The 20420-nt window shown below is 56.8% G+C and overlaps 7 protein-coding genes across 7 annotated transcripts; 5 read left to right on the top strand and 2 right to left on the bottom strand.

Moving 5' to 3' along the window:
- Positions 1-304: 304 nt before the first annotated feature.
- Positions 305-1078, top strand: LTHEOB_2760 (CFEM domain-containing protein; the record flags this gene model as incomplete). The annotated part of the gene is made up of 3 exons (XM_035511608.1): positions 305-385; positions 562-691; positions 756-1078. 3 exons carry the CDS (start codon positions 305-307, stop codon positions 1076-1078), a joined length of 534 nt encoding a protein of 177 aa, XP_035363486.1.
- Positions 1079-1584: 506 nt separating this feature from the next.
- On the top strand, positions 1585-2276 carry LTHEOB_2759 (60s ribosomal protein l38; the record flags this gene model as incomplete). Its single annotated transcript, XM_035511606.1, has 3 exons — positions 1585-1648; positions 1993-2121; positions 2221-2276. The coding sequence occupies 3 exons, from the start codon at positions 1585-1587 to the stop codon at positions 2274-2276; spliced, it is 249 nt and encodes an 82-aa protein (XP_035363485.1).
- Positions 2277-4424: 2148 nt separating this feature from the next.
- LTHEOB_2758 (Glycoside hydrolase family 47) lies at positions 4425-6744 on the top strand (the record flags this gene model as incomplete). Its single annotated transcript, XM_035511605.1, has 2 exons — positions 4425-5145; positions 5240-6744. 2 exons carry the CDS (start codon positions 4425-4427, stop codon positions 6742-6744), a joined length of 2226 nt encoding a protein of 741 aa, XP_035363484.1.
- Positions 6745-7624: 880 nt separating this feature from the next.
- Positions 7625-9019, top strand: LTHEOB_2757 (L-lactate dehydrogenase; the record flags this gene model as incomplete). Its single annotated transcript, XM_035511604.1, has 2 exons — positions 7625-7735; positions 7871-9019. 2 exons carry the CDS (start codon positions 7625-7627, stop codon positions 9017-9019), a joined length of 1260 nt encoding a protein of 419 aa, XP_035363483.1.
- Positions 9020-9265: 246 nt separating this feature from the next.
- On the bottom strand, positions 9266-10000 carry LTHEOB_2756 (Glutathione s-transferase; the record flags this gene model as incomplete). Its single annotated transcript, XM_035511603.1, has 2 exons — positions 9266-9414; positions 9490-10000. The coding sequence occupies 2 exons, from the start codon at positions 9998-10000 to the stop codon at positions 9266-9268; spliced, it is 660 nt and encodes a 219-aa protein (XP_035363482.1).
- Positions 10001-11933: 1933 nt separating this feature from the next.
- On the top strand, positions 11934-13470 carry LTHEOB_2755 (uncharacterized protein; the record flags this gene model as incomplete). Its single annotated transcript, XM_035511602.1, has 2 exons — positions 11934-12320; positions 12379-13470. 2 exons carry the CDS (start codon positions 11934-11936, stop codon positions 13468-13470), a joined length of 1479 nt encoding a protein of 492 aa, XP_035363481.1.
- Positions 13471-17545: 4075 nt separating this feature from the next.
- Positions 17546-18627, bottom strand: LTHEOB_2754 (Farnesyltransferase alpha subunit; the record flags this gene model as incomplete). The annotated part of the gene is made up of 3 exons (XM_035511601.1): positions 17546-17861; positions 17926-18321; positions 18410-18627. The coding sequence occupies 3 exons, from the start codon at positions 18625-18627 to the stop codon at positions 17546-17548; spliced, it is 930 nt and encodes a 309-aa protein (XP_035363480.1).
- Positions 18628-20420: the final 1793 nt, after the last annotated feature.

Raw genomic sequence — 20420 nt, 5'->3', positions numbered from 1 at the left:
GCAAGCAGGAAGCGGGGGCGTCGCTCAATGGTGGGACGACCACACGCGGAAGACTGCGCCGAGCGGGTGACATAGAGGTGCGCCCGCTCCACTGGGGCGCCCTCATTCGGTTTAAGCGTCGAACTTTGGGGGGCAAGCCATGCGTATATTTTGCCGGCCGCGGCAGCCAAGCTTCATTGCGTCCAGCACGACCGGGATTTCCTATTTAATAGCTTGAACGCTACTTACCCTAGGTGCTTCGAAGCCATCCCCTCGTCTTCACTCCTCTCTCCGTGCTCAATCGCCCATCCCACCACCTTTCACCATGCGCTTCTCTACAATCTCTACCATTATTGGCCTCAGCAGCCTTGCGCTTGCGCAGACTCAGCTGCTCCCCCAGTGCGCTGTGAGTAACCTTTCACTCCCTAGCTCCAATCCACCAATGGTCGCGCTCAAAGCTACCGTATAATCGCCGGCCGCCTTCGTCATGCGCGATTGCTGGCACACCAAACTGGCGCACGGCAAACTCTGGCTCCACCCAAACATGATCATATACTGACCTCGTCCGATCGCCAACAATAGCAATCATGCGTTGGTACCGACTTCGGCGGCTGCAGCACTCTTGATGTCGAGTGCATTTGCAACAACAAGGACCTGATCACGGGCCTGGCTTGCTGCGTCTCCACCAGCTGCGACGCCGCAGACCAGCAGAGTACGTCTTCAGCCTCACACCACGCGCAACGAGCGCCCAACGACTAACAAATCTCGCATCACAGCCGTCATCGATTTCGCGCAGAACCTCTGCAAGCCGCAAGGCGTGACCGACCTCCCGACCACGGCCACCTGCGCCTCGGGCGCCTCCTCGGCCACCGGCTCCGCGTCGAGTGGCAGCAGCTCCGCTTCGTCCACGGCGGCGAGCGCGTCTGCCAGCGCTACTGGTTCGGCTGCCAGCGCTGCCTCCTCGGTCGCGTCCAGCGCGTCGTCGGCGGCGAGCAGCGCGACTTCTGCTGCGGCCACTGGCGCCGCTGGTGTGTGCTCGGGCAACGCTGCGGGTATGGGTTTCGGTCTGGTGCTGGCTGGTCTTATGGGTGCTCTGTAAGAGGACGCGGAAAGAGCGCGTTCGAACGGGTATCATTGGCTTCGAGGAGAGAAAGGAAATTGAGGATGTTTGACGAAATACCTTATGCGGATGAAATGCTTTACTTCAGTTTGAGAGGCCACTCGCGCGTTGTATCGTTTGCGATCCAGGCTTAATTGTAATACAATAAGACACTTATTTTCGCGACATATATCCTACTTTCATCAGTGAAGAGATCAGGCCATCAGCAGTTCAGCACTCGATGCAGCCATGCGCGGCCAATGCATTATTGTTCCGTCGGCAGTGCGCGGGTCTGATGGTAAGATGAGAGAGCGATCGGCCTGTCTTGGCGCCTGCCAGTTCTGCCGCTCACCACCGCCCACACGCTTAGCGAACCCCACCGGCACACCGCCAAGCCAGCAAATTGGCCGGGCCATTCCCTCTGGTTTTCCACCGCTCAAGGACGACAACGCTTCCGACACAGTCCCCATCCCTCCCGAAAAGAACCACTTCTTCTCGCCGTCACCATGCCTTCCGAGGTCTCCGACATCAAGCAGTTCATTGAGATCTGCCGCCGCAAGGACGCTTCCTGTGCGTTTGCTCCTTTCCGCTTCACCTCATAATGCACACCTGGCTGCATCCGGACGGTCCAATGGCGATGGTTTAGGCGGGGGCGCAGCGATCAAGTAAAAACGAAGCGGAGCGAGCGTGGTCGAATCGCCCTGTCGCGGGGGATTCTCAAGTGAAAAAGAGCGCAACAATGCCGTGGTTTTCCTGGGAAAGCACCACGTCTCGAGCCCATTTTGGAGGAAGTCAAGAGAGACAATCGCTGCGCCGCCGTTTGACCTGACACCACTGGATTTGTCTACACCAACATGCACACAAACGTTACCATGGAACAAGAGTGACTAACGTCGTGTGTTTCCGTGGTACAGCTGCGCGCATCAAGAAGAACAAGAAGAACAGCCAGACCAAGTTCAAGGTCCGCTGCCACCGCTACCTGTACACCCTCGTCCTCAAGGACTCCGACAAGGCCGAGAAGCTCAAGCAGTCCCTTCCCCCGGGTACGTCAACTCCTTCCACGAACGACAGCAACCGGACTGGAAATCTTGCGTGGGAAGCAAAAGGCGACGAGGACTTCCGGCTAACGTGACATCTTTCAGGTCTTACCATCACCGACGTTCCCAAGAAGAACGCCAAGGGCAAGCGCACCGCATAAATGCGTTAAAACGGGAAATGAGGGGGTCGTGGTAGAGTGACGATGTTGATGACAGCGGCGGGGATTCGAGAAAAAGGAAAGAAATTCCATTACCGGGAGAAGATACCTGGGGAGTTTGGCTGCGGAAATCCCTTCGCCGAACCGGGAGGGTTTCTTGCGGTTTTCTTCGTAAAATCATAGAAGCTGGAAAGAAATAGCTTCGACACCCGGCGTTCATCAATGGGATAAACTGTGTCACGGTTCAAATACTCTCACGCTTTTACGTTTAATACCGTGCCTTGTGACTTGTTTAATTTCTCATTTGGGGTGCTCGTTGATAGCTTCCATAAACTCGAAGTTACTGGCTGAACTATTTTAGGCGTAATCGACTTTCACGTCAACATCAACGTGGAACAATCAGGCTGGCTTCTGTATAGCAGCGTGAGTGCAACGAACACACGAACGGCTCTTAGCAAACGGTTAAATTGCACTTGATCCTTTTTTCCGCGTTCAGTCTGCCATATTATGTTCGCACGTAAATACAAGGCTTCTGCCTCGATGGCCGGACCCAAAGTCTATTTCTACATCTACCTCGGATGTAATACATTCTGCTATTGCGGCCCCTGCATCTGACTGAAATATATCAAGACGTCAAAGGATAGCGGCTGGAGAATCAAATGAGACGACGAGATGAGGCTCAGTCTGAAGACATTAATGAGTAGGAACTCGATATACGCTACGGGAAGCTCTCAACCAAATAAATAGGTTAGCCGGGTAACACATGCGTCTTTACCAGCGTGAGAGTCCTTCACTCAACCACAATTACTTCCTTTCTCTATTCAAATCTCCAGTGAGGTGGCCTCGATCGACAACGTCTACGTACGTCTAGACCTGTTTTTCAGCCACAGTGGCGAGCTGAATGAGTACAAAGGGCACTCTATATGGTACTCGTCTTTCTGTCGACCTATGATTGGAAATGTGAACAAAGAAGCAAAAGCAGCCGCCTCATCATATACTCACCAGCATTGTTCATTAACAAATCACAGCAGCTACAGTACCATCTTTGAGCAGCATACCTTGTCGCCATGTATAAATTACTCTCATTCACACCAGATGGCTAATTCAGACCAAGATTCACGAATAAATCTCCAACCATCTCTGTAACATTTTCAAGACTTTACGACTTTGAAGGTAAATTTACGACTACATTTAAACTTTCAAAATGAAGTGGACCTGCTGCTGGTGCTTTAAGAAGCAGACTTCTGGCAGTACCTGCAAGAACTGTGGGCATGATCAGTGCCCTTACTGCTAGAATCACAAAATATAGTTCTCTAGCGGGCCTTGGGAAAGTATATATATCAATGGCATAGCTATTGCTTTCGAATTTCTACTACGAAGTGATCGCGTGACTACACTTTGCTGGCCTGGGATAAATGAAGCAAGAAGTCAACAGCACGAGCACCGTTTCGCTCGCTTGCGAAGAGACCGAGGAAAGGGCTGAGCCACGAAGGCAATCTCGCGTCCGACGTTGAGCCGGGAGCAGATCGGTTGCCTGGCGCGTTATGGTCGTGAAGCTAGGAAATTAGCCGTGGTGCATGCAAGGTGAAGTCAATTGCAAGCCAGCCCGAGACCAGGAAGTACTCCATTCCAATTGACCTGCTCATAAGGGGCATTTGACGCACGTAGAGCATGTGCTGCAGCGGATGGCGTCACAAAGTCGGGTGTGCATATCCGCAACGGCTCCACGGAGGTTGTTTGATCAACAATGGGGACGCGTGCACGCGTGGACCAAGCTCGAGCAGCAGCAGCTCTCTTGATTGCTTCCCGCAGCGGCGCTACGCCGCCGTTCCTGTAGCGCTCGCGAGCAGGTTGCCCCTGAGTTGACGGCTCTCGTTATTAAACGCAATCGTATCCGCGAGTGGGAGAGGGCGAGAGAAAGAGGAAGGAGATCACCGCCGGAAGAGTAGCTAAGAACAGCTGTCAACACCCCAGGCCAATCACGAACCTCCGCTGCCAGGAACACCCAAGGTATACGACCCAAAGGTACCCGCGCTCCACAGCAGTAAAAAAAAGGTCGCACGCATTCCGGCCGCCAGAATAAATTCCCGGGCCCCGCCCTCAGTCGCTCCTTTTTTCCCTTTTTGCGGTTCTTTCGGAACACGGCGGTCCATGAACATCAACCGCGACCCGTTCGGCCTGCGCCCCTCGATCGCTCCCAATAACGCCTTCTCCGTGCTGCAGCAGTCGGCCGCGCGCAACGCCGCCCGCTATTCGCAGAAGATCGTCGAGAGCGGGCAGCAGGCCCTGGAATCCGGCCGCCAGGCCCTCGAGGACGTCGCCGCCAGCGACCAGTGGCAGGCCGTCCAGCAGACCGCGACCGACGCCATGGCCTTCGCCGTCCCGCGCAACGTCCCCAACTTCGACGGCCCCCAGCGCCGCTTCGAGGACTCGGCCTGGGCCAGCTCCGGCCGCTCGCGCTTCCCCGCCTCGCCCACCCCCGACACCAACAATGGCGTCATCGCGAGCAGCAGCGGTGCCGCTGGCGCTGCTGGCGCCGCCGTGACCGACCGCCTCGGTGGCATGTTTGGCGACGGCGGCAAAGAGCTCCCCATGTATAAGGACAAGCCGTACAACTACGGCAGCTCCGCCCGTCGAGGCTGGTTCCGCCGCCGACGGACCCTCATATTTGGTGCTCTCGCCTTCTTCGTTTTCCTATACTGGTTCGGGGTGTTTTCGAACTCGGAGGAGAATAAGGGAACTAGCGGCTCTGGGCTCTTTAGCGGCATGATGTCGGGCAAGACGTCGGCCGTCGTCGACTGGGACGAGCGGCGTGACCGCGTGCGGGACGCCTTTAAGCTGAGCTGGGATGCGTACGAGAAATACGCCTGGGGTACGTCGTGATAGCTGTGGTCTCTTATTCGGACCTTTAGGCTTCCACACCCCTACTGGGGCCAGATTTAGCTGACTTATCAATCGCTGGCCAGGCTACGACGAGTTTCACCCCGTCTCGAAGAAGGGCCGCCAGATGGTGCCGGGTGGAATGGGCTGGATCATCGTGGATGCGCTTGACACGCTCATCCTCATGAACCTGACGACCCAATTGACCCATGCCCGTGAGTGGGTCTCGACTTCCCTGGACTACGAAAAGGACCACGATGTCAATACTTTTGAGACGACCATCCGCATGCTGGGTGGTCTGCTCTCTGCTCACTACCTGAGCACTGAGTTCCCCCACTACGCGCCTATTGCTTTGAAGGAGGGCGAGGAGGACCTGTTCCAGGAGAAGGCCGCTGACCTTGCGGACCGTCTGCTGGGCGCATACGAGTCTAACTCGGGCATTCCGTACGCTAGCATCAATCTCAAGACGGGCGAGGGCATCCGGTCGCACGCCGACGGCGGTGCTTCTTCGACGGCTGAGGCGACGAGTCTCCAGCTCGAGATGAAGTACATCGCTAAGCTGACAGGCGAGGTGCACTACTGGGAGAGGGCGGAGAAGATCATGAAGGTCGTGGATGACTTGGAGCCTGAGGACGGCCTCGTGCCCATCTTTATCAACCCCGACCGCGGCGTCTTCCAAGGCCACAACATTCGCCTGGGCAGCCGCGGCGATTCCTACTATGAGTATCTCATCAAGCAGTATCTGCAGACGTCCAAGCAGGAGCCCGTTTATAAGGAAATGTGGGAGGAGACCCTGTACGGCATGCGGAAGCACCTTATCACCTACTCGTCTTCGGCGAACTTGACTGTCCTCGGCGAGCGGCCCAACGGTCTGGGTGGCGATCTCTCGCCCAAGATTGATCACTTGGTGTGCTTCTTGCCTGGCACCATTGCTCTGGGTGCAACGGAGGGTAAGACGCTTGCAGAGGCTCGTCAGAGCCCCTCGTGGGGAAAGAAGCAGGAGGACGACATGGAGTTGGCAAGGGAGCTCATGAAGACGTGTTGGGGTATGTACAAGGTCACCGCAACCGGCCTAGCGCCCGAAATCACCTACTTCAAGGTGGACGAGCCGCCACGCATGTGGGAGAGCTGGGCCGACAAGGTGACGAGCCCGGCCGAGCTGGACGACAGCAATGAAGCCAACTGGAAGTCCGACTACGACATCAAGGTGGCGGACAGGCACAACCTGCAGCGCCCGGAGACGGTCGAGTCGCTGTTCTACATGTGGCGCATCACCGGCGAAGTCAAGTACCGGGAATGGGGCTGGGAGATGTTCCAGGCGTTCGTCAAGTACACGCTCGTCGAAGACGGTTCCGGCTTCACGTCCATCAACGACGTGACCAACCTCTCGCCGCCCGCCCGCGACAACATGGAAAGCTTCTGGCTGGCCGAGACGCTCAAGTACCTCTACCTGCTCTTCGGTCCGGACGATATCCTGCCCCTCACCGACATGGTCCTCAACACCGAGGCCCACCCGCTGCCCCAATTCGAGATGGGCAAGCTGTTCACGACGGGATGGGAAAGGAAGCCAAGGTCGAAGGGCAGTTCGTAATTGAGGAGGTTCCGTACTGTGATGGCTGGGCAGACTGGAAGGAAGCGCACAGTTGTGTTAGGCCCACAGTGGACAGCATCCACCGGCGTTTATAAGGTCTTTGGAGCGGGGTAATCAGCATAGAGATATCATTTCAGTAACTTTTTTTTCTCTGTCACACTCAGCCTTGTTTCGGTCCCTGATCTTCCCTTATCTCTTGCGTCTTTTCCCTTTTCTCTCTTCCAGCGCCAGTTGTCTGATGGCGAAAGCGACGATATCGGCGATGATTCGGGATAATGAGCAGCGAAGATTGGGGCCCTCGTTCTCCGCAAATCGGCGGGCGGGCTTGATCGACCGACGCCCCCGACTGCTGGAGACCAAAGCTTTCTCCATCAGTCCGGCACTGGTGCGTCATCACTTGCTCTCGGCAATCATGCTTAGGAAAGCTCTCGTTTTGCTATCAAATATGGGCCGAGTTGCTGCTTCTTCTCTCCCTCTCCCTCCTTTGGTCCAAAGTGGGTCTTGCGCAATTGAATCAGTTCTGGATCCCTGACTTGCGATTCCTAACTCCGCATCATTTGTCACCGAAGTCGGTGCTGGTTCCCCGGATCTAAGGATCGTTCGGTGGAGCTCATAACTCGTGGGCGGTCCTTCTCTCTTGGAAAAGGTCGTGCTTTTGCTCGGGACTTGCGTTCGGGGTTCGATTAGCGTCATTGCTGGTGATTTTTCTTCAGTGTGGGTTTAGGTTACAAAAGGTAAGGTTTCTTTCCTTTTCAACCTTCCGCTTTTCTCTAGCTGTCTCGATTCCTTCAGGTTATGAAGCCAGCATTTCTGACCTTTTGATAGAGTGTCAGAGATTCAGTTAAATTCGACTGGTTACAGAAAGAAGCAAGTCATCATCATGGCGCACAAGAACACGACAGAGCATGATCTCAACTGCCTCACCATCAATGAGCTCGAGGCTATAGCGAGGGATAAGATGGATAAGCAGACGAGGGACTACTACAATGAGGTACGTTTCCCCCGTTCATTCTATGCCCTTACCTTCTTCCACCTACCCTCGAACTCTTACCTTTGATTGCTACGGCCTCCTGGAAACCACGAACAAAGGAAAAGAGATGAATTACTCACACACGAGCTCATCCAGGGCTCCGACTCCAACTCCACACTCCGCGAAAACATCAGCGCCTACGCCAAATACCGCATCCGCCCGCGCGTCCTGCGCGACATCTCCCGCATCGACACAACAACCCCGGTCCTCGCGCCGCGGAGAGACACGTCCGCCACCTTCCGCAACGCCATCCCCGTCGGCGTCGCGCCGACGGCCATGCAGCGCCTCGCGCACCCGCTCGGCGAGATCGCCACGGCCCGGGCGTGCGCGCGGGCGGGCGTCGCCATGGGCCTGTCGTCGTTCTCGACGACGTCGCTCGAGGACGTGGCGGCGGCCGCGCGCGACGAGTGCCGGCGGCTGGGCCGTACGGAAACCATCCCGCTCGTGCTGCAGTTGTACCTGTTCGAGGAGCGCGACAAGAGCGCCGCGCTGATCGAGCGCGCCAAACGCGCGGGCTTCGCCGCCGTCTTCCTGACCGTCGACACGCCCCTGCTGGGCCGCCGCAACCTCGAGATCCGCAACCGCTTCACGCTGCCGCCGCACCTGCGGATCGCGAACTTCGAGGTGCAGGACGAGGAGGGGCAGAAGGACGTCGAGAAGGGACAGAGTTCCCCGGGTTACTGGGATGAAGAGAGGCGCGAGAGGGTCAAGCCGGCGGGGCCGATCCGGTTCCACACGCACGCGGCCAACCCGACGCTCGAATGGGGCCGCGACATCGCGTGGCTGAAGGAGCGGTGCGGCCCGCGCATGCAGGTGTGGGTCAAGGGCGTCGCGACGGCCGAGGACGCGGCGCTGGCCGTGCAGCACGGCGTCGACGGCGTCGTCGTCAGCAACCACGGCGGCCGCCAGCTCGACGGCGCCCTCGCCACGCTCGACGCCCTGCCCGAGGTCGTGGCCGCCGTCAAGGGAAGGATCCCCGTCCACGTCGACGGCGGCATCAGGCACGGCACTGACGTCTTCAAGGCGCTGGCGCTCGGCGCGGACTTCTGCTGGATCGGCAGGCCGGTGCTGTGGGGGTTGGCGTATAAGGGGCAGGATGGGGTGGAGCTGTGCTTGAGGTTGTTGAGGGATGAGGTGAAGCTGTGTATGGGCTTGGCGGGGACGGTGAGCGTGAATGATATTACGAGGGAGTACCTGGTCAGGATGGATAGGGACGGTTTCCCGGTGAGGATGAGCAAGCTGTAGATCGGGCGTCTACGGACACGAGATGCTGTCGGGTAATTTTTTTTTGCTCGGCGATATACTCTGAAGATCCAATGTAAGTCTTTTTTTGACATCCGTTTATGCATATTTTTTTTCTGATAGTAACTGGCACGCTATCGGCTGCATATGAGTGATCAGCCCTATGGAATACGGACGCAGTGTGGGCGGCCTAATCAAAGTCCTAAACGAACGACAACCGTGCTCATAACCGCCAATATTAGCAGGTCTTCAGTGATCATCCCGCTCAAGCCACTTAGCACAGGCCTGATAGAGATCATCGAACGCCTTGTCATGAGTGACGAAACGGTCGTACAGTTCGGGCCCAAGCAATTTAACGAAATGCAGCAACGAGGCCACGATGAAGTCCGCGTACGACACTGTGCCCCAGTCAGCAATACGAGATGCCAGATGCACCAAACACAGCGTCCAGAGTGGTTGCAGAGGCTGCTCACCTTCGCTCCCCAAAAAGTAAGGGCCGTCGGCCGTCTTCGTTTGCCTCAAGAGGGCGGCGAGGTTCTCGATGGGTTGCTTCGCGGCCACCCACGCCGCGTCGCCACCTTTCTCCTTCTCGTACTCGTCGAGCGACATGCCGAAACGCACCTTGCGCGTCTCCTGGAAGTAGGGCACGCTCTTGTCGTTCAACAGAACGCGCGGGACGCGCGGTATCAGCACGGCGGACAGCGGCTTCTGGATGGTGGGGATGACGGCGATAATCTGGGCGACGACAGGGTGGTCTAGCCGCAGCGGAGGCGCCGACGAGTAGCGCTTCTCGATTTCCTGCGCGATCTTGAAGCTTTCCATAACGTACGTGCCGTCAGGGAACTTGACGGTCGGGATGGTGTAGGCGGTTACTTCCGGGCCGCCCTCGTTGGGGGCCAGGCCGGCAGCCCGCAGGGTCGGCGCAACGTCTGGGTATTCGAGCCACTGTGTCTCGTACTCGATATTCTTGTAGTTGAGGGCCATGCGTGCTGAGGGGTGGAAAAGTGAGTCCTTGCTTCCTTTCTGGGCCCACCGAGCGGGAAGCTTGGCGGTAGTGGTTGCTTACTCTTCCACGGGTTGAGCGACCAACAGGCGCAGCGGCCCTTGCTGGGCAGGTCGTACAGGATCACAGGAGCCATTGTCAGTGGCTATTCAATGAGAAAGAGACAAGTGGAAGAAGAAAAAGCGCGGCAAGAAACATGGGGTGTTTTTGTAGCAGAGAGTAGGTGGTGATGCTTTGTCATCCATCATCCGTAGGGCGCGGTGTTGTAGGTGGGGCAGCGCAGTTTCCCCGCACGACGTCACGTCTATTGTAGTGCTGATAAGTTCAGAATTCGATCTCACGCCCTCAGCACCAAAGTCATCACACCAGATCGTGCTTCTACCGCTTTGTTCTGTTTGTGGAATGTTGATCGTCATTGGTCGTGTCGCCTGTGTCAGTCGTCCCGTCATCAAGGTGCTGTCCTGACTCGGACTCGCTACCAACCATGCGGTTGCCCTGACCCGCCGCTTCAAGAATCTGGCCGGACGCGTGTCTTAGATCTGTCTGCCATCAGCAGCCTGTTCAGGGTCTCTGTCATTGGACCTGATGCCATGCAAGTCACGACACGATGCAGACGACCGGGGTTTAGGGTGTTCTCAACAGCGGGCAGGCGAAGGCGATACGGTCGAGGTTTTAAGGTTTGCTGGGAAAGGTAAAGAAAGGTAGCGAGCCAATTGCGTCGAAAAGGCGCATCATTCTTCACGTCTCAGGCACCTTCTATCCACGGCGGCAGCCCCTTCATCTTATCTCTCCGCATCCGCATGCGTCCGCGCGGTCTGTGTGCGCATTTTTTCGCACGCCCTGACGCGGCGCGAGTCTAAGACAGACGATAAGCTCGGGGCTTGGTACAATCACGCCACGGCTGAGCCGGATGGCAGCGCAGCGGTGGTAGTACGGTGCGACAAACAGTGGATTCCAGACAGAGCCAAGCAGCGGAGAGTTTCATGCGAAGTCTTGACGAGCTCTTGCAGGGATTCCAGCGAGCATGCGAGGCAGATCTGCAGGGACGCTCCGCTGGCCACCAGCTCGCACCGGCAAACGTGGGGAAGGGGCTCGCTGGCAAGCCGCGATAAGACCCCGGCTGTCTCGAGATGCCGTCGCGGGCACGGAGCGCTGCCCACTCAGGCGGCAGGCTGTGCTGAAGGATGCCGTCGTGCTGCGGTGCTGGGCCAACCGGAGGCGCAGCTGCACTCGTATGCATCAACTTTACAGTTGAGGCCAAGCAACGCTCGTCCTACCCAAGCCATCTCACGGCGGTTCAGGCCGGCCAGATCTGCACGAGCACGCTCCAACGCGCGCTGGCTGCCGAGTCGGAATTCGGCTGTTGATGAAGCACACGTTGATTCTTCGGAAACGCGCGCTCGCGGCTCTGGACGCTGGCCGTCGCTGGCAGTGGCGACGGACCCCTTTTTGGACGCCAAGCGCTGCGCAACAGGCTGACATGCAACGCCGTTAGCCCCAGCCAGTGAGAGAGCGTCAGCCGCTGCAGCCACCGCCCTAGATACACTGCCCTGTCAGCCGCCCAACACCTCGCCCGCACCCCTGAGGTCTGCTGACGGCCGAGTGCATGTTCTCCGCGCAGCAGCAGGCGGGCGGGGTTGTGCTGGCAGTAGGGCGTGTAGCGGCGTCGCAAGCGGTGGTGCCCGTTGACGCGGCTTAGACAGCTGTTCGCGGTAAAGTGTGTAAAATATGCACCGCGACATTGGGTAGGGCCGCGCCCCAATTTCCAGAGTCCGGGCGCTCGTGTGCGGCGCGCCAGTGCTGATGTGAGGCCTTTCCCCTGCCCGCGACACAGGATAACTTATACCCACTCCCGCCCAGCCGCCACGCTTCCGATCACCGCGTCCTCTCTCTGTCCCCCATCCACACCACCGCATGATGGCCCTTCTGTCCAACCAGCGGGCCGCCGGCCTCGTTGGCCTCACGCTCTTTATCTTCTTGCTGCTCGGCTACACCACCTACAACTCGCGCGCCGCCGACACGGTCCCGTTCGATTACCAGCCCGGGAAGCAAGCTGCCGGGACTGGCGCTCCCACCCTCTCGCAGCCCGGCCCCGCCGACGGCTGGGCCTTCGACGCGAAGCGGGATGCAAAGAACTTTGGTCTCTCGCCGGAGCAGTGCGATGCTGCCTTCCCTAAGCTGTGGGCTGAAATCGACCGCGCCGTCGCCCACCGCAAGAAAGTCGGCAACATCACCCCCGACGAGGTGAAGATCGGCTGGAAGATTGATGGAATTGTCCGCGCCATGATTTATGACCGCCAGGTATGCTCCCAATGGCTGCCCGCCGCGCGCCGACGCTCGATTGACCGTTTGTTTACAGCTCTTCATCCTTAACGCCCGTGGTGCTCGTCGTCGTGACTACCGCCAGCGTACCCTCGCTGTGCTCCAGTCCATCCAACGCGCCATCACCGCCTACCCCGGCGACATTCCCAACATTGAGTTCTCCTTCGTCGTCGACGACGGTGCCTACTTCGCCGTCTACAACAATGAAACCTCCGCAACCACCTGGGCCTTGACCCGCGAGCCGCAGGACGACAACCTGTGGCTGATGCCCGACTTTGGCTTCTACAGCTGGGAGGGCCCGGCTGGCGAATACAGCGCGCTTCTGAGGGCAATTGCGAAGGACGAGATGCCCTTCGAGCAGAAGGATCCCCGTGCTATTTGGAGAGGTGCCAAGGCTCCTGCTGGCCACGTCCAGGTCCGCTCCGACCTGCTCAAGGTCTCCAAGGGCAAGGACTGGGCCGACATTGAGGAGATTGTGTGGGGCGGTGAAGGCGAGCCCAAGAACCTGATTCCCATGTCGAAGCACTGCAAGTACATGTTCCCGGTTCACACCGAGGGCCACACGTACTCCGGCCGCCTCAAGTACCTGCTCAACTGCCACTCTCTGACCGTCATCCACAAGCTGCACTGGCTCGAGAACTTCCACAACGTTCTGGTTTCCTCCGGCCCAGAGCAGAACTTCATCCAGGTCGAACGTGATTTCTCCGACATGCACTGGAAGATGGAATACTATCTGCAGCACCAGGATGAGGCCAAGCGTATCGCCGACAACAGCATCCGGGATTTCCGTGACCGCTACCTGACCCCGGCCGCCCAGGCTTGCTACTGGCGCAAGCTCTTCTGGGCATGGAGGGAGGTCTCGTTCGAGCCTGATTACTACATGTCTGAGGAGGAGCTGAAGCTGCAGACGGAAGCTGAGAAGAAAAAGGCAAAGGACAAGCAAAAGGTTGACGTCAAGCTCGACGAGGACAAGTCGTCGAAGGAGAAGGCTAAAGGGAAGGAGGAAACCAAGAACCCCGACGACGAAAAGAGGGCGGCTTCGGACAAGAAGCTGGTACCGCGCGGAATGCCCTACGAGACGTACCTTCTGCTCGAGTCCTACGAGGAGAGCCCGTGGTACAACAGCTAAACGAATCCGGCCTTGGCGTTATTTACTCTTCTCCACTTGCGCACGATACCATCGGCAATATTCCTAACGTCGGATTTGTCAATCTGGCCCAAAACCGGCGGCCCCAGGGGGCAATTGTGGGAGCCTAAAGGCCTCAACAAGCGCCTGGGTCGAGCAATTTTAGTAGCGCCCAGATGACGCGGCCGACTCTAGGGGGTTGAAACGCATGCGTCACGAACGCATCGGCCAGCCGACGGCAAGCTACTCAGCCGACGCACAACACCCGACACGGCCGGCTTCCCTCTCCCCTGCCCGGGCGCGCTCGGTTACCACTTTCTCTTTTGCCATAGATGGATCTCTCTGGACTTGGTGTTTGGGTGGCGCATGATGGGAAAATCTTGAAGCTGAAGAACAGCTGATTTCCAGGCGGTCTGCCAGGCGTTTTGGAGTTTTTACTATTGATTGGATGGCAGACATTGCGGGGAAGCTGCTTTCCGCCGTTACGCAAGCCGCATTCCGAAGCAGACACGGGGTGATCAAAACGATTATACAACTAATTTCTTGTTCCAATATCTTGGCATTTGAGGAGTGCGTGTGTACACAGGACGATCTGTAACAGAAAAACTGGAGAGTTGCAGGCGCCTGATTGGACTTATGTGGATACAATTCATACACTTGTGCACATGGTCATGGCTTCTCTTTCCATGCAGTCTCTTTCAACTTCCGCAACCTACTTATTTCCGGGTTCGGCAAGGATTGTGGCAGGCGACGGCACCCCGCAGTTCGCCTCTGGTGTGCGATCCTTGCATGTGGTCGAAGCCACTCGGAACGTCGATCCCCTCACGAGCAACAGCCCTCTCCACGTGGAACGAGATTAGAGCTAATCCAAACCTCACGCGCTTCACAGGCTCTCCCTTCCCTGCAAAGTCGTGTGTATACGGAAGATAACAGACGGCCGCGACTACGTCAGCCTTCTCCACCTGCGAGCCTCTCCTAAGGCCACCACGCGGACGAAGCGATGCGATCCGGACCGACGTAAGGGCGAACGAGCGCACGAACGAGCCGGCTCACGAATCGCTCCCTTGCCACGCTTAGGTTCGCTGCTGACTCCATGGTTCTTTATCGGTGGATCAGCCCATCGTCCGCAACGTTTTTCGATTTTCTCGCAATCGTCCCCTATCACCACCGAACATCGTAACTTTTCGGAACACAACAGGCGTTTCCTCCCGTTTCCAGCGAAACACCAGGATCGTCCCGCATAGATATCGTCATTCCCCGCACCTCGCTGAGGAGCTTATCGCCTGCTGTCGGCGGAACGGCAGCATGGTGGTGGGGAAAATAGGCGTTGACGATGCTTTCATTCGACGCGCATCCCGACGCAATTTCACATGCGCGATATATGCCGGGCGCCATGTCTCACGAAAAGGATTAGGAAGAAAGGAACGAAGGACGGGCGAGCGACAGGTTCGAGGGAGAAAGCGACCGGGAGCCAAGGGCCCGCGGGGGATTCGTTTCTTTGGTGGGATGCGATTTCCAGGCGGCGAAGGAGGTTGGGAAGGAGTTCGTCAACCCATCCTGACGCCATGTGACGACAAGTACCTCATTTCATTACCCTATACCGTCGGCTTGGGTTTCCCAAGTTCCGCCTAGAATTCGCGATCTACCCCGCAATCTGGGCCTTTCGGTCTGGAATCGGCCAGGGGTGATGACCATTGGGGTGGATTTAATTGCTCCATTCGGGAGAGTTAGGTGTACCATGTGGGATAGTCGGGAGTTTGCGTTATGTCATTCGAGCGGCTGGTTGGCTGCGGGCGACGAAGGGGGCGCGGGCTGCAGATAAGCGGCTACATCCGGCATTGCTCGGTCGTATCCCGACTCCCGACGACATGGGAGGAAAGTGAGCGGCAGTACGAGGATCGAGCGTCGCGAAACTATGCCGCTGGTGTTTAGCCCTTAGACATAGTTTCATGGGTGCGTTGTCTGTCAAAGGGCGTGATGGGGAACGAGGGAAAAGCAGCTGTCAGCAGCGCAAAGAATATATATTGACCACTTTTCCTTCGATTTTCTCTACTTTCTATCGCTCATCAGGTCTCTTTTCTCGACTCGAGCACTTTAAATTCTCATCAAAACATAGCGACCCTTTTCCCCACCAAAACACTGTCAGTTTGCATGCCACTGTCTCTGCCCGTCGTCCTCGCACTCACCATTCGACAAACATCAGCTTCTCCCCCAATCACTACAAAAGTCTCGTTCAAGGCTTCGGTTGCGAGTACTTCTATTACCGATTCTCCTTCGACGAAGACCAAGACCGTCTTCACCACCAACACCACAACGAGATGGGATCCATCGCCCTCACCGAGTGTGCCACGGCGCACGCCGACGCCTCTCCCCCTACCGTGTGCCTCACACCCTCTGCCAAACCTTGGAACCTCACTCCACTCATGGAGTCGACTGCGCTCTCTCGCGCCGCAGGCTGGTACGGTCGAAGAGCTTTTCTTTCTTCCCTCTCCTACACACACCCTTCGCCTCGTCATGCAACTATAGTCTTGTCACCATTCAAGTCATTCTATATTGGCCTCAAGGCCTAGAGACCTCCCATCAAGCCCTAAACATTAATCTCATGACAACATCCAACCTACCCCTATCCCATCCTCATCCACCATGACCCACAACCCATCCCCAACCCAGCACGAAAACAAGAAGCAACCCCACCAACCTCAAGATACGGGTACTAAATCGCAGAAGCAGAGTCTTCCTCAAGCTCGAGCTCCTGCAGCCTAGCGGGTCCTTCAAATCACGCGGCATCGGGCACTACCTGCTCTGCCGACTCTCCGAGCACCCGGAGCCCAACAAGGTGCATTTCTACGCCTCGTCCGGAGGCAATGCAGGATTAGCGTAAGTCATCTCCTACCACAACCATCACCACCATCCTTTCCCCCCCCCCCTCTCTGACCCCCGCCGTCTTCCCCCCTTCTCTTCCACTTGGCCCAACAACTAACCTTCATGACAAAAAACAGCTGCGTCACCGCCGCCGTCACCCTCGGCCGCCCGGCCACCGTCGTCTGCCCGACGTCCACCTCCCCGGGCATGCTCGCCAAGCTGCGCGCCGCCGGCGCGACCGACGTCATCGTCCGGGGCCGCGACCTCGCCGAGGCGGGCGAGTACCTCCAGACACACATCCTCCCCACGAACCCGCGCTACGGCGTCTACGTGCCGCCGTACGACCACCCGGACATCTGGGCGGGCAACGGTTCCGTCGTGCACGAGGTCGCGGCGCAGATGGCCGAGCGCGGCGAGGGCCGCGGCGCGCCCGACGCCATTGTTTGCTCGGTTGGTGGTGGGGGGCTGTTGAATGGCGTTTGTGCGGCCATGGATGCCGTCGGGTGGGGTGAAGAGTGTAGTGTCCTCGCGATGGAGACGCGCGGTACGCATAGTCTGGCGGCGGCGCTGGAGGCGGGCGAGTTGGTGTCGTTGGAGAAGATTGGGAGTGAGGCGAAGAGCTTGGGCGCGAGGAGGGTCAGCGAGGAGACGTTCCGCCTCGCGCGTGAGAGGAAGAATGTGCGCAGCGTCGTGCTGGATGATCGCGAGGCGGCCATGGGGTGCTGGCGGCTGGCGGATGATGAGAGGTTGATGGTTGAGATGGCGTGCGGCGTCAACGTCGCGCTGTGCTATGACGGTAGGCTGGAGAAGGCTGTGGGCAAGAAGCTGACCAAGGAGAGCAAGGTCGTCATCGTGCTGTGCGGCGGGAACGATGTTACGGTGGAGAAGCTGCACCAGTGGCGGAAGGAGTATGGGGATGTGGAGAAGGAGATTCCGCGCAACGCCGACGTGCCTAGCGAGTCGACTGCGCCGGGGCACAGGTAGAGATGTGTAAGATGGTCAACGGGATAGATAATGGACAGCTCGACGCGAATTCCTAGGTTAACTGGCGTTGTATTGGATTTTATGGGAAGAACAGATTACGGTTACAAATACAGTCTTTGCGAATGGATAAATCTCAAGACATCATCAGAACTCATGGCTTCAAATTGTTTTGCAATTCCTGGTTTGCAGGAGGGGTATCATACAAAGAACTATTCAGCAGCAGCCACCTTGCTCACGCAACAACCTTGGGCTGGTCCAAGAGTGACTTCCTGTAGTTCCAATAATTCTCGCGAATCGGGTCATAGCGCTGAGCCAGCAGATCCAGGGCCTTTGCGGCGTTCTCCTTGCTGCTCTCCTCCGAGTAGATATCGGCAAGCAGGTCGAGAGCGTGGCTGGAGCTCACCTCGTCGGGCTTCTCAATCGATGCGTATTGCTCCGCGAATTCCTTGAGCGTCGAGAGCGGCAGCTTGGCGTAGCGCACAATGCCGCGGAGGTAGTTCCACGGGCTCGGGTTCTGAGGGGCAAGCTCTACCGCAGCTTTGGCGTAACTAGAAGAAAGAATCAGCATTCCTTACAGCCCTCTTTGTTTTGCGGGAATGTTCCAAGACATACTCCATCTCCCTATCCAAGACTTTCTTCTGCGACAAGTTGTCCGCGTCGCTGCCGAAGACCAGGAACCAGCGGTGGTTCCAGGCCGAGTTGTTGCGCACGTCCTCGCGCAGCAGGGCCTCGACGGCCTCGAGCTCGCCGCTGTCCTCAGCCCACAGGCCGAAGCGGCGCACCAGCCACTGGCGGTAGCTCCAGACATGGTAGTTTTTCGCGTCCTTGGCCAGCATGCGCGCGACGAAGGCCTGCTCGCCCGTCACGTCGCCCAGAGTGTCGACGATCGTCTGCCGGTGGTGCCAGATCTGGTAGTTTTTGAGGTTGCGCAGCGCCGCCGCGTTGAGCCACGCCAGCTCCTCGCGCAGGTCTTTTTCGAGGCTGAGGACGATCTTCGCGCGGTACAGCCTGTGCGTGACGACGGGTCAGCATTCAAGGTGGGGCAACTGGTGGTGTGGTTTTTTGCGGTGCGGGGAAGGGAAGGTGGGAGACGTACCAGACGGTGTAGTGGGCCGGGTTGGATGCGATGATGTCCTCGGTCAGGGCCAGGGCGCGTTCGCTCATCTCGTTCTTGGCCATGACGGCACGGAGGTAGCTCATGGCCTCGTCATAATCGTCCGAGTAGGTGATGGCGGCGAGTGCGTTGGGGCCACCCTCGTCCAGCGGGATGGGCTCGATATCGCTCCATTCCTCGGCTTCGGCGTAGTACGGCATGCTGGAAGGTGTAGGGATCGATACAGAGCGGTGGGCGGCGAGGGTGTTGGCAGTATTATTTGGGGGGTTTCTTTGTGGTGATGGGCTCCCGCAAACAGCCCCGCGCTGATCCCGACCCGCCCGTCCCGCGCCTCTGTCATTGGCCGATTGGCCGACTCCTACATAACAACAATGAAGATTTCCACACTTGTGAATTCTTAGTCCTGCTTAAAATTCCGTGACATTTTTAGTAAGTTAGTAGAGCCTCGTTCGACGCTGATGCCTACTTGGTCCGCTTTAACGTAGTCATCTCGTTGCGTTCGAGTTTGGTCTTCGTGTTGCACCAAATGGCGGATAGTTGAAGCGTTCGGACATGAATGTACGGCACGTTTGTGAACAAATGGGATCTAGACGATAGTTTCAGCTACTCTTACTATACTACAACTGAGCAAATCAACCTGATATGTATGCCTCTTCTTCTGTGAAAGAAATAAGGCAAATGAACGGTGGGCCAACAAAATATTTCGTGCGTTGAGACGCTAAAGTGGTCTCTGGACTGCAAGAGAAAACTCTGAAATTGAAGCTAAGTTCCTAACAGCATGAACTATTAACCTCGTTAACTACAATTCCATCTCAGCCAAGCCGCACTATTGTTTTTGATGGTGAAGATGACTTCCATGCTTCTTCACTCACTCGGCCAAGTCCCACTCGATAGCCGACTTCGTCATCCCAGCTCAACAATAGCACATTTTGATATCGGTACATATACTGGTCCGCCCATTGAAACGCTTCATCCCCTTCGTAGAACTGCCCAAAGAACCTGGTGAGCCGCCTTGTCTCGATTTCTCCCCTACTAATAGGAATGAAGTCATATAGACGGCTGTTCCTCTCTTCTGGCATGTAACTGTAGTTGTGTAGTTGTACACAGCCACAGCGCTTGCGCTTCCAGTCGAAGATCGAAGAAGTACAGATGTTTTCGTTCTCAATAAATACAGATCGCGCAATTCGAAAGCGTGCCAGTTCCGCCTTCACGGTTAGAAAGGGAGTGTCTTGTCTGAGCCAAGGGATGCGAGATAACTTCAGTAGATCGAAGGTAAGTTCAATTGACTCATTAACGTCCTTGGGCTTCTCAAACTGTGCCGTACGGTATGTCTGAGGCACCGCTTCCGCTAAGTAGTCGAAGAAATCCGTAAGACCAGGATCTTCGCTCTGGCGGGAATAGCAATTTTTCGTGGAGATCGGCCCAATCCAACATGACCAGCACCAGCTAGGGAATTTTGAATTGATTTGATTGCTGTCCATTGGTGACCTTCTGGACACGGTGGTGACAGGCTGCCATAGCAAACACTGAGCAAAAAATACTCTCGGAATCCCGAAAACAAAGCCACCTTCTAAGTTCAAAGCCATTATAGTTCTGGACAAGGCATTTAGGACATCTTCTCCGTAGGTTAACTCGCGTCAGTTTATTCCTGCACGACTGAGCAGTATTCATCAATACTGGATCTGGAAAAACTTCTGGAGCTGTAAAGGCCCTTTTGGGACAGCTTCTATCGGATCCTTTTCGTTGTGGCCATTAAATGGGTCTAAATCGAACATTTGGAAGTTTTGCACTGAATACAGACGCTCTTGATAGGTCCAGTCTCTTTTATTCTATGTGGATGTTGATTTGCTGCTGTCACTCGTGACTCTCCGATAACGTTCTCCAGAGGCGTTTGGAATATAAAATACTCTCAATGTCCGTGTCGGAATGAGTCCTGTTGAATAATCCGTGGTCCATTCTTGGTTGTCCCCGCAAGGCCAGAATCTGCATTTGA

The sequence above is a fragment of the Lasiodiplodia theobromae genome, assembly GCF_012971845.1.
Source record: "Lasiodiplodia theobromae strain AM2As chromosome Unknown scaffold_7, whole genome shotgun sequence".
Lineage (NCBI taxonomy): Eukaryota > Fungi > Ascomycota > Dothideomycetes > Botryosphaeriales > Botryosphaeriaceae > Lasiodiplodia > Lasiodiplodia theobromae.
Note: the sequence above shows the minus strand (reverse complement) of the source record. Positions and strands in the feature narration are given on the sequence as shown.